The sequence below is a fragment of the Mastigoproctus giganteus genome, chromosome 3, assembly GCF_048544385.1.
Source record: "Mastigoproctus giganteus isolate SK-2022 chromosome 3, ASM4854438v1, whole genome shotgun sequence".
Lineage (NCBI taxonomy): Eukaryota > Metazoa > Arthropoda > Arachnida > Uropygi > Thelyphonidae > Mastigoproctus > Mastigoproctus giganteus.
Genome location: NC_143577.1, coordinates 1,887,901 through 1,904,403, shown reverse-complemented (window position 1 = coordinate 1,904,403; position 16,503 = coordinate 1,887,901). Strand labels below are relative to the sequence as shown.

Genomic DNA, 16,503 nt, shown 5'->3' with positions numbered 1-16,503 from the left:
TATTTCGGACCTAAATAAAAACATTTACTACAAACACCAATCATTTTCCAAGGTTCACTCAAGAAATGCAGCTTTCACCAAGTTATAAAATTATTCTGTTTCACAGAAATCAAGTGTTGTATATGTGTCAAACGAAGTTACATCATCTCTTCCTCAATACAGAGACAAACAACAAACTGTTAGCAACAGTAATGAGGAAGAGCTGGTGTACCTTTGCGCTTGAAATCAGTAGCGTAGATAAAAATTTCGGACCTCCCGCTCCCCTCGCTCTAAATACACTACAACAAGCGGAGTTTCCTGAATCCTCGTTTCCCCACATCAGGAGGTGGGGACACTAGCAGTATTATAAATCCACAGCTTGATATGTGCTTCCTTAGTGATATAAAATAAACTGTAACTAGTGAAAATGTATTTCACATGCATGCATTTTTGTCTCCCTACATGTTTAGTACCTTTTGAAAGAGAATATACTTTTGATTGGTTGGCTACAGGCCACTGGGTGAATCGAAAGCAATATACAAGTATTCATTTGGCTACATACAAGTTATTTGAGCAGAGGTTTCACGTGAAACTCTTGTATTTACCTGAACGCAAAATAGAATCAAAACAAAAATTGTCCCACCGATGATAAAATGCAAGATCCGAAGCATCTTAAAATGTCTTTAATAAATTTACAACCTCAACCCATTATTGACAACAAACACATGCTTGAACACCATTCAAAAACATACACCTAGCGCCACCATAAATTACGGATTATCACATGGCGGAATTGAAAACGTTTCGTTTTTAATCCGGATCAATGTGTCCCACCTTTTTCAGATACAGACAACTTTTATAATTGAGGTAGTGTCCACAGAAAATATTAAACTACACACGCAAATATATTAATAAATAATTGTAAATACGATTATATGCACTGAAAGTTAACATATGTAGTATATGTCAGTTTTTATAAGAACACCTATCATCACTGTTAATGTTACCCTCGTGGGTAGCACATTTGGTAGAATCGCTGTCTCCCCCACACCATGTGAAAATGACCTCTGTCCGAGTCCCGTCGATGAAGTGAGGAATTTATATATGCCATTTCACAACGAGGCTCAGTTAATCGAGCTCAGGCATGTTTTTTTCTCCCGGAAACTCGTGTTTACATCTAGCAAAGAGAAAATCGACCACAGAACACACGAAATTTAGTCACCGATGCTCCTAAAACCCTACAACAACAACAACATCAGCTGCTAATGTTGCCAGGAAAAAACAGAGAAGAAACTCTTGTTTCATTGTCAAGTCCCATTAACACTTTCATAGATTACAGGGACCACAAGTGGACCGTGGATCATAGCCTGGGAATCATTGATCTTTTGTCGTTTCTTTGATCTAATTGTCGTATTAAATGGTACTCTATAAAAAGTTTTATAGTCCTAGTGATGCTCATTATTTTACCCTAGTGGGCAACAAAGGGGAAGTCATGCCTGACCAATTTGATTGGATACTATGATGCAGTCACAAAGGAACTGGATGCAGGGAATAACTTTGATATTATATACTTGGATCTTAGAAAGGCTTTTGATACTGTTGCGCATGGAAGACTGCTGCACAAATTGGAGCAGTGTGGCATTGGAGGCAAATTGCTGCTGTGGATAAAGGGGTGGCTGAGGGGAAGAAGCCAGAGAGTGGTAATCAATGGACACTGCTCGTCGTGGACTAATGTTATTAGTGGAGTCCCTCAGGGCTCAGTGTTGGGTCCATTATTGTTTTCTGTATTCATAAATGATATTTATGAGGGTATATCAATCTTAATGTCGAAGTTTGCAGACGATACAAAGGTAGGCAGGGTTGTCAAGGACACTACTGACACTATGCTGCTGCAACAGGATCTGGAAAGGTTGAGCAGATGGGCCGAGAGGTGGCAAATGAAGTTTAACATTGACAAATGTAAAGTACTACACATGGGAAACAGCAACCCCAGAGCAACGTATCAACTCTGTGGTACTACACTGACAGTGGTAGAGAATGAAAGGGACCTGGGGGTGGTTGTGCAGGCAGATATGAAGTTCTCTGAGCAGTGCAGACGGGCTGCAAGAGTAGCTCATGGTGTGTTGTCAACGATATATAGGAATTTTTCTAGCAGGGATAAGGAGGTGATTATTCCCTTGTATAAGGCAATGGTCAGGCCACACCTAGAGTACTGCATACAGGTCTGGAGGCCTCATTTCAAGAAGGATGTAGAGCTGCTGGAACGAGTACAGACAAGGGCAACAAGATTAGTGAATGGAACAAAGGGGTGCTCTTACGAAGAAAGGCTTAAGTTTTGCAAATTACAGTGTCTGGAGACTAGGCACCAGCGAGGTGATCTGATAGAGGTGTATAAGGCCATGAATGGTTTGAGCATGCTCAATGCTGATGGGATTCTTCCTCTCGCTCAGAATAATGAGCGAGAGGAAGAATTTACGCCCTCTCGCTGAGAGGGCGTAAATTCAAATTGAGGAAAGACAGATGTAGGATAGAAGTGCGGAAATTTGCCTTTAGCCAGCGGGTGGTTGGTTGGTGGAACAGACTTCCATCCCTTGTCGTGGAAGTTGATAGCCTAAATAAGTTTAAGGCTCAGCTGGACAGGTATTTTGAACGAACAGAGGGGTGAAGTGGAAGTGGTTTTTTTTTTTTTTTTTTTTTTTGGCTGATGCTGCATAAGCTTGCTTTCTTCCATCAAATGCCTCTACTAATGCTAATGCTAATGCTAATGCTAACATAACTGGTAGAATCGCCATCAACTCCACACCGGGTGGAAAAGCCCTGAGTTGTAGCCCCGTTGATAAAGTGAAGAATTTTTACAGGAATTTTTCGCCACTTGGCGGAACGGTATCAGGCGAAGGTCGGTTGGTTTTTTCTCTCGGCAAATCGTGTTTTTCGTCTCCAGTAAACGGGAAATCGACCACAGAACACATGCAATTTAGAGACATAATCTACACTGCCCAATATGCTCAAACTTGCTGATGCAACTAAAAACCCTAATACAACAAAAACTGCAACAGCTGGTTATTTTATTTTTTAAATTCAGCTAGAAATTTTGTTGGTTATTACTCATTTTACATACAGTGGGGGACAAAAAAACCTTAAAAAAAGTAACTTTGTAGTGAAACATACACTGTGCTTCCACTTTATTAGATACATTCCTGCTGTGAACACAAGTGGTTTGTCCCAAAATGTTGCAAATCACATGACCACAGCTGTGGATATAGATGCAGCAGAACAACGTTTCTAGTATCAGTTAACCGTAAAAACCGTAGCAAGAATGGGGAAAAGGAGTGATCTCCTTTGTGACTGGTCCTTGAGGTTGTCACAGACATTCTCTCAGATATGCCAGACAAGCTGTACTTGCTACCTGGGATTCTAAAACGCTGATGGAACTGATATTCAGGTGACACTCAAGTCAAGTGGACACATTTTTGGCGATGTCCGGACGGTCTGTGACAGCCAAACCCTCTGCTTACACCTTCACGATGGTGGGACTGATAGTAATACTGTGTATATCCTCCAGGCAAAAGTATATGGTGGGTGACAACCCAGGTGGGAACCAACGTAAGCAGGGGTCGAGGTGTGGCGCCCACACCACATGGAGGAACGCCGCCCCTCTTTGTTACCAGGCAGTACTAGGTGGTAGATGACTCTCATCAACCGGCGCAATACCACAACTTTGCTTATTGGAGGCTTGAAGTGGTGGAACCCAGGTTTAGTCTCTAGAGCTAAGTTCCGGTCAACCCTTCCCTATCTCTTCCATCATGCAGTATGATTAATGACTTTTGAGGTTATGATGAACATCGTGGCGAGATCCAACATACCTTATATTTCGAGAGTACAGCTCTAAAACGGGGTTCGCAGGCCGGCCGCTAGTTAGTACACCGGACCGAACCTATTGGTAACTCACTAGGAGGCTTCCGGATCAGCTAGTGTATAATCGTGCTTCTTCTACTCTGCCAGATAGTGAATGGAGGGAAGCCGAGTAGTGTGTATGCGGGGAGCATTGCCCAGGCCACGTTATGTCAAGAATCTGGATATATTCTTACCACGTACGCCATATCCAAAAATTTAATTACTTCATACAGCATGTCCCACCTACTTTTCTTACTATTGAATCCACCATGAATTGTCAAACTAATAAAGTAAGCTTATCAGCGAAAAGATCTAAACCTCGCAAAGAGTTCCTAGTTCATTTCACAAACAGATGTGGTCTCAATTGTAATCTCAAAATTTCCTATAGTTCCAAAATTTCCAAAAGGTTTTCTGACAGAATCTCAGTTATTCGTTGATTCCACTACTGCGCATCTCAGATGCCCAAATTATTCGCTGAATGATTTCTTTCGCCTCAAAGGTGGTACTTATGCATATGTCTGTTCCGATATTCCCTGTCAGAACTTGGCAATTTGGAATCTCCTCTCTTTGATCTTCTCTGGCTTAAAATCTCTCTACCTCATTGTGTCAAATTCATTTGTTGCCTCTACCATTCTCCCAACTCCACTAATCACTTGGAGCTCTTTGACTTCCTCTCTTTGGAACTTGACTTTCTCCCATCCAACTTTCCTAACAGTGAGGTAATTTTCCTTGGTAATTTTAACGTTCACAACTCCAGCTAGCTTCCGTTTTCTAGTCGCACCGACCCAGCTGGTAGAGATGCTGAGGCTTTTGCAATTACTAATGACCTTACACAGATTGTTCATTTACCTACAAGAATACCGGACAATCCTAATCATACAGCCAATACGCTTGATCTTTTTCTCACAAACAACCCTTCTAAGTACACGGTCGAAGTGAGAGGTCCTTTAGGCGCTTCAGATCACAACTTGGTGATTGTCTCTTCTCCAATGGAACCTTTATTTCATTGCTATTCCCAACAACGTGTTGTTTGGCATTACAATAATGCAAAATGGGATGACCAGCGAGACTGCTTTTCTTCTTTTCCTTGGTCGGATTACTGTTTCAAAACCTCTGATGTCAACGTTTGCTCAGATCGTGTCAGTGAAATTATTCTTGTAGGAATGGAATCGTTTATCCCACACTCCACAATAAAATCTCGTCCTTTATCTAAAACTTGGTTTGCCAATAAATGTGCTAAGGCTGTTCAAGAGAAGAACTTTGCATATCGTAATTGGATTGTTTCTAATTCTCCAGTTTCATTTTCTGCGTACACCAAAGCTCGTAACAATTGTAAAGCAGTTATTAATCAGTAATAACAGGCCAAGAGTACAAAACTTGCTTCTTGCCGTAATGCTAGCCGAGCATTCTGGTCTCTTGCCAAAGCTATTGGCCGCAAGTTTTGCCCATCTCTGCTCCCACCTCTGTCCAAACCAGATGGTTCTGTTGTCACTTCAGCCAAGGATAAAGCTGACCTGCTAGCATCCCATTTTTCTTACAACTCATGTATTAATGATCTTGGTAAAACACCTCCCACCATTCCCAACACGCTCCATTCAATGCATTAGCATTAGCATTAGCATCAGTAGAGGCATTTGATGCAAGAAAGCAAGCTTATGCAGCATCAGCCAAAAAAAACCCACTTCCAACTTCACCTCTCTGTTCGTTCGAAATACCTGTCCAGCTGAGCCTTAAACTTATTTAGACTATCAACTTCCACGACAAGGGATCGAAGTCTGTTCCACCAATCAACCACCCGCTGTCTAAAGGCAAATTTCCGCACGTCTATCCTACATCTGTCTTTCCCCAAATTGAACTGATTCCCTCCAGGTGATTATTCTGAGCAAGAGGAAGAATCCCCTCAGCATTGAGCATGCTCAAACCATTGAAGGCTTTATACGCCTCTATCAGATCACCTGGCTGGTGCCTAGTCTCCAGACACTGTAATTTGCAAAACTTTAGCCTTTCTTCGTAAGAGCATCCCTTTGTTCCATTCACTAATCTTGTTGCCCTTCTCTGTACTCGTTCCAGCAGCTCTACATCCTTCTTGAAATGAGGCCTCCAGACCTGTATACAGTACTCTAGGTGGGGCTAACCATTGCCTTATACAAGGGAATAATCACCTCCTTATCCCTGCTAGAGAAATTCCTGTATATCATTGACAAGACACCATGAACTACTCTTGCAGCCCGTCTGCATTGCTCAGAGAACTTCATATCTGCTTGCACAACCGCCCGCAGGTCCCTTTCATTCTCTACCACTATCAGTTTAGTACCACAGAGTTGAACGCCTCCTGTGGTCTTCCGTCAAAAGGAAGTCAGAACGATTTTGACGAACCTTGATGCTAAATAAGCTCCAGGTTCGGATAGTATTTCTCCACTTGTTCTCAAAACCTGTGCTTCTGAACTTACTCCTATTCTTTGCCGCCTTTTTTTTCACTTTCTTATTGCAAAGGCGTTTTTCCTTCTGCTTGGAAATTTGCTCATATCCAGCCAGTTCCTAAAAAGGGTGACAAATCCCTCCCATCCAATTATCGTCCCATTGCAATTACTTCTACTCTTTCTAAAGTAATGGAGAAATCAATTAACCGCCAACTCTAAAACTACGTAGAAACCTTCCGTCTGATCATAATGATCAGACGGAAGGTTTCTAGGTAAACGGAATCCATAATGGCGATCTCCCGATCGCCATAATTGATTCCGTCAGTGTCGATCCACTGGTGATATTCTGGCTTATTTTACACAGTTATGGACTAATTCAATGGAAAGGTTCTGTGAAACACAAGTTGTTGCTCTTGACATCTCAAAGGCTTTCGATCGTGTTTGGCATAATGGTCTTCTAAACCAGCTTCCATCTTATGGTTTGCCAACTGTTTTCAGTAATTGGTTATCCAGTTTTCTCTCTGATCGCTCACTGAGGGTGATGGTAGATGGCTCTCTGTCTTCTAACTTCTCCACTAATGCCGGTGTTCCCCAAGGTTCAGTTCTTTCTCCCACTCTTTTCCTCTTGCATATTAATGACCTTCTTCCATTGACTGGAAATCCTATCCATAGTTTTGCCGATGATAGCACATTGCATTCCACTTTCCATTTTGAGAAACCTTGTCCTGCTCAATCAGCTTCAACTTCTCGAATATCCCCTACCAATTCCTTAAATGCCAATCTCCAGTGGGGCCAAGACAACTTAGTTGATTTCAACCCTTCTAAAACTCAGTCTTGTCTTATATATGTGAAAAAGGATTCTTCTGCTCCTATGCTTATCGTTAGTGACACTCCGAATTCTAGGCAAGTTGATATATCTCTTTTGGGGATTACCCTGACTTCTAATCTCTCTTGGCACAAGCACATTACAAATATTGCTTCCTCTGCATCTACAAAACTTGGTTTTCTCTTTCGCTCTCGGCGTTACTTTTCTTCCAAACAGCTGCTCACTCTGTATAAATCGTAAATCCGCCCAGCCATGGAATATTGTTCCCACGTCTGGGGTGGTGCCCCCAAAACCTCTCTCAGGCTTCTCGATTCCATTCAGAAGAGGGCAGTTAGGTTAATTAATGATTCATCTCTAACAGCCTCTGTGCACTCGCTGTCTCATAGACGTACTGTTTCTGCTGCATGCCTCTTCTACAGATACTTCCATGGGCACTGTTCTTCTGAATTGGCTTCTATAATTCCCGCTCTCTCTTTCAAAACAGTCCGACCACGTGCCGCCACCAGCCAACATCCATTTACTGTCCAACTTCAAACTCAAAGAACCAAATTTTCATCTTCCTCGTTTGTTCATTCAACTGCCGTTTTCTGGAACAACCTTCCTTCATACGTATTTCCTGAAAATTACAGTCTACAGAAGTTCAAGTCCAATGTCAACAAATATCTTCTTTCGTCCTCTCAATCTCCAACCCTAGCACGGTACTAAGTACTATAGGTTCTAATACCTCCTGCATTTGGGGTTTACATAAAAAAAAAAAAAAAAAAAAAAAAAAAAATTATATATACTATCAGAAATAGGGTTAGCAAAGTTGGAACTCACCTATTTGGAAAGTGGCCTGCTTATTCATCCTACTCCGAGCGTTCTAGCGTTTATCATATCCGACAAGGTGTCCAGAGAGAAGGGAGCCCAATCCCGGGGCCATTGTCAGCAAAGTATCCCATGTAAATGACCAGGCCAGCGAGGGTGAAAGTCGTTTTGAAGGTTGCTAGATTGGACACGTCCATTCTTGGATTTCATTTTAATACATCTGGTTCAAGTAGACGGACGTTCTGCTATGGTGGTCCTAGGAGGACTGCCAAGAGTTTCATTCTCTGTTTGAATACCTTTCTAGCGTAATTAGAAAAGACGAAAGAGGCATTTTTGTTGCAATTAGGGAGTGGATAGTCTGCAGGTTATGTAGTTTTATCTGCAGAAGATGTTGTCTGAGATCTGGGAATTTTTATGGGCTCTTTTCACAATCGTGGCTGAGTTAATCGGTCTTAGGCGAGATCTGGGAATTTTTATGGGCTCTTTTCAGAATCGTGGCTGAATTAGTCGGTCCCAGGCGAGGGCAGCATAGTTTTTCTCCCGGAAACTCGGGATTTTCGTCCAGGAAAACAGAAAATCCCCTTAGAACACGTGCAATTTGCAGACAATATACATGGAGCACTATGGCCTTAGTCGTTGATGACCCATTTCCAGGAGAGGTAATATGTCGTCTCTAGGTTAGGGGTGAATCAGACTAGGTGCAACAGACGAAGCAGACGATGGTTTTGATAAAGAACACTATTACCGTTGTTATACCTATAAACTTTGTTATTCTTTGTTAAAGTTCTTTTATTTTTTGTTTCGTGTGAGGGCTGGTGCTCATACCTATGAATTTTGTTGTGTTCTTCCTGGTAATTCCATTAGACAACAGAAAGTGACGTGCAGATCTAGGAGAAGTTTCCCTGTGATTATTTAGAGAGGTTGTTTCATGTATTACAGATATATCAGCAATTTACAATTACATTCTTATGCGTCATGCTCTTGGCTTCGTTAGCTCTTATATTATCCCCGGGTATTTATAATGGTTGGTTTAGTTGTGTAGAATAAGCACCAATGTACTGAGAACATGACGCAACCTCTCTAAGCACTAACAATTCGGCTAAAAGTGAGAAACCATTAGAAGAGCTTTCCATCCTGACGAAAATCTAACCTGGACCTTTGCCAATACAATGTGACAGAACAGCAATCAACTACAGGTTAAAAGCTTAGAAAAAAAAAAAAAAAAAAAACGCTTTGAAATAGCATTGTTTGGTTGGTTCTGAAACTGGTGGCAGTGCTATTGAACCAGCCACTTGAGAGCCCCGACTAGCAGAGTGTTTGTTCTTGAAGTATATGGGAAATTTTTAATAAATGAAAAAATAAAATAAAATAAACTTGTACCCACGCAGATGTGTTTCTATGCGCTATAGCTTTTCCTATAATCTTTCGCAATTTTCGGATCTTCCAAGGACGCACACTCCTTATCTCTATCTTCTACATGCGTTTGGATTCAGTTTTACCACCACTGTCTTATCTGTGGTCTCTTCACCTGACAAATAAAAAATAAATAAAGTTCTATTACTTATTACCACTCTGAGAGGATGACGAATCTTGATAATTAATCGTGACTCAAAAGAAAACAATCCAGCAGATTACCTCTGCACTTATATCTGTTTTTAAAGACACGCAGAACTGTATACGCGCGAATTTAAATGCATTAATTGTATGTCTCACCTCGAATATGGCATTATTATTATTATTATTTTTATACACTGTGCTCCCACTTTATTGGGTACACTTACCTAGTAGCGTGTTGAGCCTCCTTTAGCCTTCAAAACAGCGTGAATTCGTCTAGGCATGGATGGAACAAAATGCTGAAAACGTTGTGCAGGAATGGAGTACCATGCAGACACGAGTGTGTTACGCAGTTCCTTGAGATTCGACGGAGGGACAGCGAACAGACCTTTCCAGCTCATCCCAAAGATGTTCAATAGGATTGAGATCCGCGGACTGAGCGGGCCACTGCAGCAAAGAAAAGTCATTGTCATGTTCCTGGAACCATTCCATAGTGATTCGGGCTTTGTGCACCGGCGCATTATCCTTCTGGAAGTAACCATCTGACTGAGGATGAACGGATACACTTGGTCAGCAACGATGTTTAGGTACGACGTGGCATTCAGACGTGAATCTATGGGTATCAATGGATCCAACGTGTGCCAAGAAAGCATTCCCCACATCATACCACTGCCCCCACCATGGATTCATGCTGTTTTCGCCAAATTCTGAACCTTCCATCAACATGATGCACCAGGAACTTCGACTCGTCAGACCAAGCAACTGTTTTCAATCCTCGATAGTCCAGTGCTGGTGTTGCTGTGCCCACAGGAGGCGTGCTCCCTTGTTCTCGTTGATAACAAAGGTACGCGATGTGGCCATCGGCTGTTGTAGCCCATTCGCGACAAACTGCGAATATTGCGATATTCGCAATGTCCGTTGCGATATTTTGTTCTGCGCACCAAGGTTGTATTCTGAGGTGATGTGGGACATTGTGGCCCGTCTGTTTAATTGCACAATGGTAGCCGTCCTCCTCTGACCTCTCTTATCAACAAGCGATTTTCTTCCACGGGAATACCGTTGAGAGGATGTGTTCTGTTCGTTGCACCATTCTCGATACACCCTTGAAACCGTGGTGCGTGAAAATTTCAGAACTGCCGTTTCAGAGATGCTTTATCCAGCAGGTCTTGCACCTACTACCATGCAGCATATAGATGCCGCAGAACATACTAGAAAGGTTGTTCTGCTGCATCTATATCCACAACTGTGGTCATGTGATTTGCAACATTGTGGGAAACACTATTCGTGTGCACACCTAATAAAGTGGCAGCAGTGTATGTTTATTTAACCATAAGCTTTTCGCCTTACACAGCCAGAAAGCAAGAAGGGCATGATACAAAATTGAAATGCATCCATCTCAGTGAGATTCACATATGCATTCATTATATTAATTTACGGAGGAAGTTTGGTGTAAAATGGCTGCTTTGACAGAATGTTATCGTTGTAGGGTTTTTAGGAGCATCACTGACTAAGGACATATCGCTCCGCATACACTATCTGTAAGTAGCATGTGTTCTGTAGTTAATTTTCTGTTTCTGAATGAAAAATCCGAGTTTATTGAAGAAAAAAACCATGCTACCCGTGCTTGAGACAGACTAACTCAACTACATTGTGAAAAAGGCCCATAAAAATTTATTACGTTATCGACGGGACTCGAACCCAGGTGTTTTTCACCCGTAATTGGGAGGACAGTGATTCTACCAGCTGTGTTACCCACGAGGGCTGTTTTGGTAGAAGATGTGATTACATTTACAATTAAAGGATACAATTGATTACAAAAGGTTACAATAAACGTTACAATTGTTACAAAAGGTTATAATTTTCATGAAAACTTATAATTATTTAGAGGTACGTATGAATAACACAGGGATATCGTCAATAACTTATTTACCGATTATAAACGTATTTTCAAATTCAGGCTGCAACTGCACATAGATTTATAGAATTACAATAAAATTTGTTCACCAGTATTACAGTCATTTCATTTGAAGAAGCGAGGCTTGCTGCAGCATGCCTACTAATAGTTTACCAGGAGGACGTCACTTTGTTATGGTACCATGGGGTGCATAAATACACGTGCCTTGAGTGACCGGGGTTCAAGCCCGTGACTGCTGAATACGGTGCTGTTTCTTGTATTCTGTCTATCTTGTGAACTCTTCTGATCGTTTGGTCGTCCCGGAGTATAAACAGAAAATTTATTTATTTATTTACTTCGCTCTTGCCCGACATCGGCAGTGGTTCCTGTGCTATATCTCAATGAACTGGTAAGTGTTCGTGAGTGCGTCTTTCCTGTACCTGTTCTGTCTGCAAAAAAACTTGGGTGCGACTCCCGTCGATTACATGAGGAATTTTATGGGCCTTTTTTCACAACGTGTTTGAGTTAGTTGGTCTCAGGTGACAGAAAATCTCATGAATTTTCTCTTTCATGAATGAAAGAGAAAGTTTCAATTCCATGAACACACTTGAGAAGGGATGAATCACGTGGATACACTAGATATGAATGACATAACTATCGATCATCCTTCAGGTTGCTTCCACTCCGAACAAATATTTTATATTTACATTCACGCTGTTTTTAGGGATGAAACAATTGAAGTGAACGAAGTTATAATGGGAGCCAAATGTAAATAAAGCACTTGGAGATAACGGATCTATCCGATTACACTGAAAGAAGCAGAAAAAGAAATAAACAAACTTCTTTTGCCTCTTTAGTCATAATTATGAGGGCAATCTTGAATATAGGAGTACTGTGCACGTGAAGATGTGAAAACTCCTCAACAAAATTAACAGAATTCGTAGAAAATGTGGTGTAACTCGTGCAGCTTACGATGAAACAGGACAAAATTGGTGGTGTATCCTAGAATAACGATGAAATGAGGAGATAGCGAGAAACTTCGGACAGGTGTAAGGGTCATTTATAGGGGCTGTATAAGAATTTCCAAAAAAGGTCACATTACAAAAGTCGATAAAGATGCTCGAAAATATGGTCACATGACATCAGTACTGCTTACGATCCCCTCCAACGGCTAAACAGGCCTGACATATAAGGATATCATGTAATCATAAAAGGGTGTATCATATAAGGGTATCTGCGGCAAAAGTACAGCGTACAATTTTATACAAATTTTTGATATTTAAAATAATGACATTGTTTAGAAAATTACATTCACTTAATAGCAGTAACTTTAAAATAAAATTGATATAATAAAGATATTTTATTTATTTATATTAAATTAATATTGTAATTACAAAGAGAGGTTGTCCTACATTTCATTTATTCTCTCATTTCAATTTGCTTTGCTTTTACAATATATTTTTGCATTAAATTATTTACATTTCTCATATAAATAAAGCCCACATTTTATAGTAATTCTGGTGATTTGGTCAAGATTTCGTCCATAATTTGGCTTCTGTATCTTCTATTTTCTCCAAACTTATTTAGATCTATGGAAAACGTGTTGATGTATTGGATCATGTTACACGGGAACATTCCTTTTAGGGAGTCCAGGATAGTGAGCTTCATCCTAAGTAGATGTTTCTGGTGGTTTCCATTGCTTGCTTTTGGAAGTGAGATAATATCCTCTATCGATGGGGCATCAATCTGAAGGGTGAGCAACTTAGAGAATGACTATTTTTAAGAATAGTGAGCAGTGGCGGATTAAGGATAGTTGAGGCCCCTAGGCAAATTATATTTGGGGGCCCCCCCAAAAAAATAATAATAATAAAAAAAGAATAAAAAATAAATAAAAGTTAGGTGGCAAATAAATGAAATTTTGTACTTTTGAATTTTTTGCTTAAATTTTCGCTTAAATTAATCAAGATTTTTATGATGTTTACTGAAAACATTAATCATTTTAAAACACTATAGGAAAATGTCTTGGCTTGGGGCCCCTAGGCACGTGCCTCATTGCCTTAATGGGTAATCCGCCACTGACAGTGAGCTTCCAGGGGGTCGTGCCAAGATTGACTAGAAGAATAGATTTCGAGATGATGAACGGGTTCCCTCCCAGATGGTTCAGCAACCGCAGAATCCAGTATTCCATCGCCAAGAAGCTGTTACGCAGAGAGGCAGGCGGTGAGGACCAGATTTCAGAGGCATATCGTAGAGGGATAGAAGTCAGACACCGATCACTGTATTGACAAAACAGATTGATGTTGTGGCAGCCTACGAGCTCCTGGCGGATAGCCCAGAATGCAGCATAGGTCTTCTTCTTTGTCTTCAGGAGTTCACATTGCATCCAGGAATATTCTTCTTCTTTCTCAGATGCTTACCGGTGTGATTGACGCCCCCAGTCTTCGAGGACTTATCTCTACTCCACGTGCTGGACGCAGTAATGACAGTCCCTACTTACCTTTGCATTCTAAACTATCCAACCTGTGCTGTCTGAAGAACTTCTTCCCAAACAACGCAGTGAACCTTTTCAACTCATTGACAATAGACCCTGTGAAATACTCCGAAAGCAAGCAGTACAGAGTGAAGAGCATCTCAGAAGCGCACTGCTTACTTCAACTATAATCTTGACAATGAGTGAACTTGTAAACAATATTGTAAATATACGCACTTGTGTAAATATTGTAAATAATTGTATTCGTGCATTTTTGTACACTCTTCTTATATTGTAAATACTGTATATAATTGTAATTTTTGCTTTTTGTACACCCTTCTTATATTGTATATAATTGCAATTCTTGCATTTTGTACACCCTTCTAGCCGGTCGGCTGTGTATAAGGGGTGAAAGCAAACACTTGCTATTTTTTAATAAACGGATTTTAATAATAATAATAATAATAAGTGATCTTTGAAATTTAAATCATCCCACGTTAAACCTAGGTCAGTGCGATGATATTTTTGGAATCGTCTCGCCATTAACTACAACTCGGATGTCATTCCTGAACTTCCTCTTCGTAATTGTTATGTGGGCTGACTTCGCATTGTTTAGTTGGAGTCCAGCTAGCTTCTGGCCCCTGAAGTCGAATATCTTCAGTTTCAAGATGTTCCTCCATCTGCACGACATGGACGACACTTCATGCATGACAACACCACAACACACAGCTATGAAAAGAAAATCTGGGCCAACCACATCCCTGAAAAAGTTAACATACCCCTATCAAAAATATGAAAAGGGGTGCAGCCGTTGATTCTGCCCCACACAATAAAATATTCATGAAAAATATTTTGTTACGTTAATTTTGTCAAACAGGGTAGTTAATTGTTTCTGTGTTGTTGGTGACCACAGTGTTGTACAGTTCATGAATGGTAAGTGAGTGAATGATAAGGTATAATCTGAATTTCCTGTAGATTCAACTGAATATAAGTTTTGCAATTCTTCTCCTCTTGTCCGATGTTCCTGTAGCTCTCTGATTTTTCATCAAATAACCTGTTATCTCTTTCCCTCTGGGCATTCTCCCTGTAATGGCGAAGTCACTTGTTGACGGCCAAGAGTTTTTCCTTGAGAGTGTTCAGGTATTCTTCTATCCTTTGGTTATAGGTGTCATGTGTGCTGTGGATGTCTTTCTTTGGGTTGTTCTTAACTTTTCTTATCAGCTTCTTACTTCTGTTACCCCGTTGGTACTAGGTCACTTGGCCTATCTTCACTCTTATTTCTTCTGTCTTCTGCTGTAGCCTTCTTTCCCAGGCTAGTGGTTCCTTGTCTTTGCGTTTTGTGTTCTGTTGGCCTCTAGTTTCTCTTCCGTTCATTCTGGTGGCTACTACAGCGGAACAGTAAGTGGCGTTGCAGATGGCATCTAGTGTTACTTCGCTTTTGTTGAGGTAATCAGGTATTATTCGTTGAATGAGTGATCTGTTACTTGCCACAGGATTTTGTTGGGTCTCTACTTCTGCATGATGTGGGTCTTTATGGAGTCCATTCCCTCGAATTCTACTCGGGCCTTCTTCCACTCTTATTCTATTCTGAATGTCGCTATCTCGTTATGTCGCTATGTCGTCTGCTCTGGGTTGTGTTTCTTGTATTTGCTGTTCCTCCTCTAGTTCTAGTTCGGTAGTGTCTGTATTCCTTGTTCTTTCTGGTTGGTCGCTCATTTCCAGCTTGATTTTTTCCAGAATTGCAGGTGCTATTCAGGTTCTTCATGACGATGGTGCGTCTGTGATCTGCTATTCGTTGTTCAGTGACCTGAACATTCAGGAACCGTCCCAACTACTTTTCATGCAGTTTTGTCCTGTCTGTCCTAGCTTCGTAGTATGCTCGCATGATGAATGTATTCATTTCTACGCTCCACTTCAGGTCATTAGACAGTTGCTCAGGAAGCATCCCCTTGGTTGGTTGGGCCGGACGGTCTCGCCCTTCAGTTGTGGGAGCCGTACGGGGAACAGCACCACTCGCTCCACTATTGTCTTCTGCAAATTGTCTTTGAATTTTCGAATTGACCCCTCTGCCTAAAGCCTGAACTCGAGTGACTTGATCCTGCGCCACACTCGATGCAGTGTGTTCAGTATTTCTGCTTCTTATCTTTATCCAGCTGTGGAGGTTGTTGACCTATTTAGCTCTGGCTTTTGGATCCATTCGTGGGCGACAGCTCAGCCATCACTTCGGCCTTGGGGTAGATATGTTTGAGTAGGTATGTTCGTTTTTTTTTTTTTTTTTTCCCACGGTGAGATTCGAACTCGGGTCCGTCATAATGGTGGTCTGGCATCGTAATAAGTGGGCTAATTGCGTATTATTATTTATTTATTTATTTTTATATATTTTTTTAAAATTCAGTTATTACGCATATCATTTTCATTCATATATCAAAACATATATTGCTTGGTTGTTGGGTTTTAGGAGCATCGGCGACTAAGGCCATGTTGCTCCGTGTGCACTGTCTGCAAATCGCGTGTGTTCTGTGGGCGATTTTCTGTTTGGTGGACGAAAGACCAGAGTTTCTGGGAGATAAAACCATGCTGCCCTCGCCTGAGACTGACTAACTCAGTCACGTTGAGAAAAAGGCCCATAAAAATTCCTCCCGTCATCGACGGGATTCAA

At 41.1% G+C, this 16,503-nt stretch overlaps 1 protein-coding gene across 1 annotated transcript in view; it reads right to left on the bottom strand.

Annotated features, from left to right (window-relative positions):
• The window catches only part of LOC150087607 (GPI-anchor transamidase-like), an 85,769-nt gene extending 85,065 nt beyond the window's left edge, over nt 1–704 (bottom strand). The window contains exon 1 of the mRNA XM_090369883.1: nt 585–704. Within this exon, the coding sequence (XP_090226009.1) occupies nt 585–650 (66 nt within the window). The 5' untranslated portion in view covers nt 651–704. The remainder of the gene's footprint in view (nt 1–584) is intronic.
• Nucleotides 705–16,503: the final 15,799 nt, after the last annotated feature.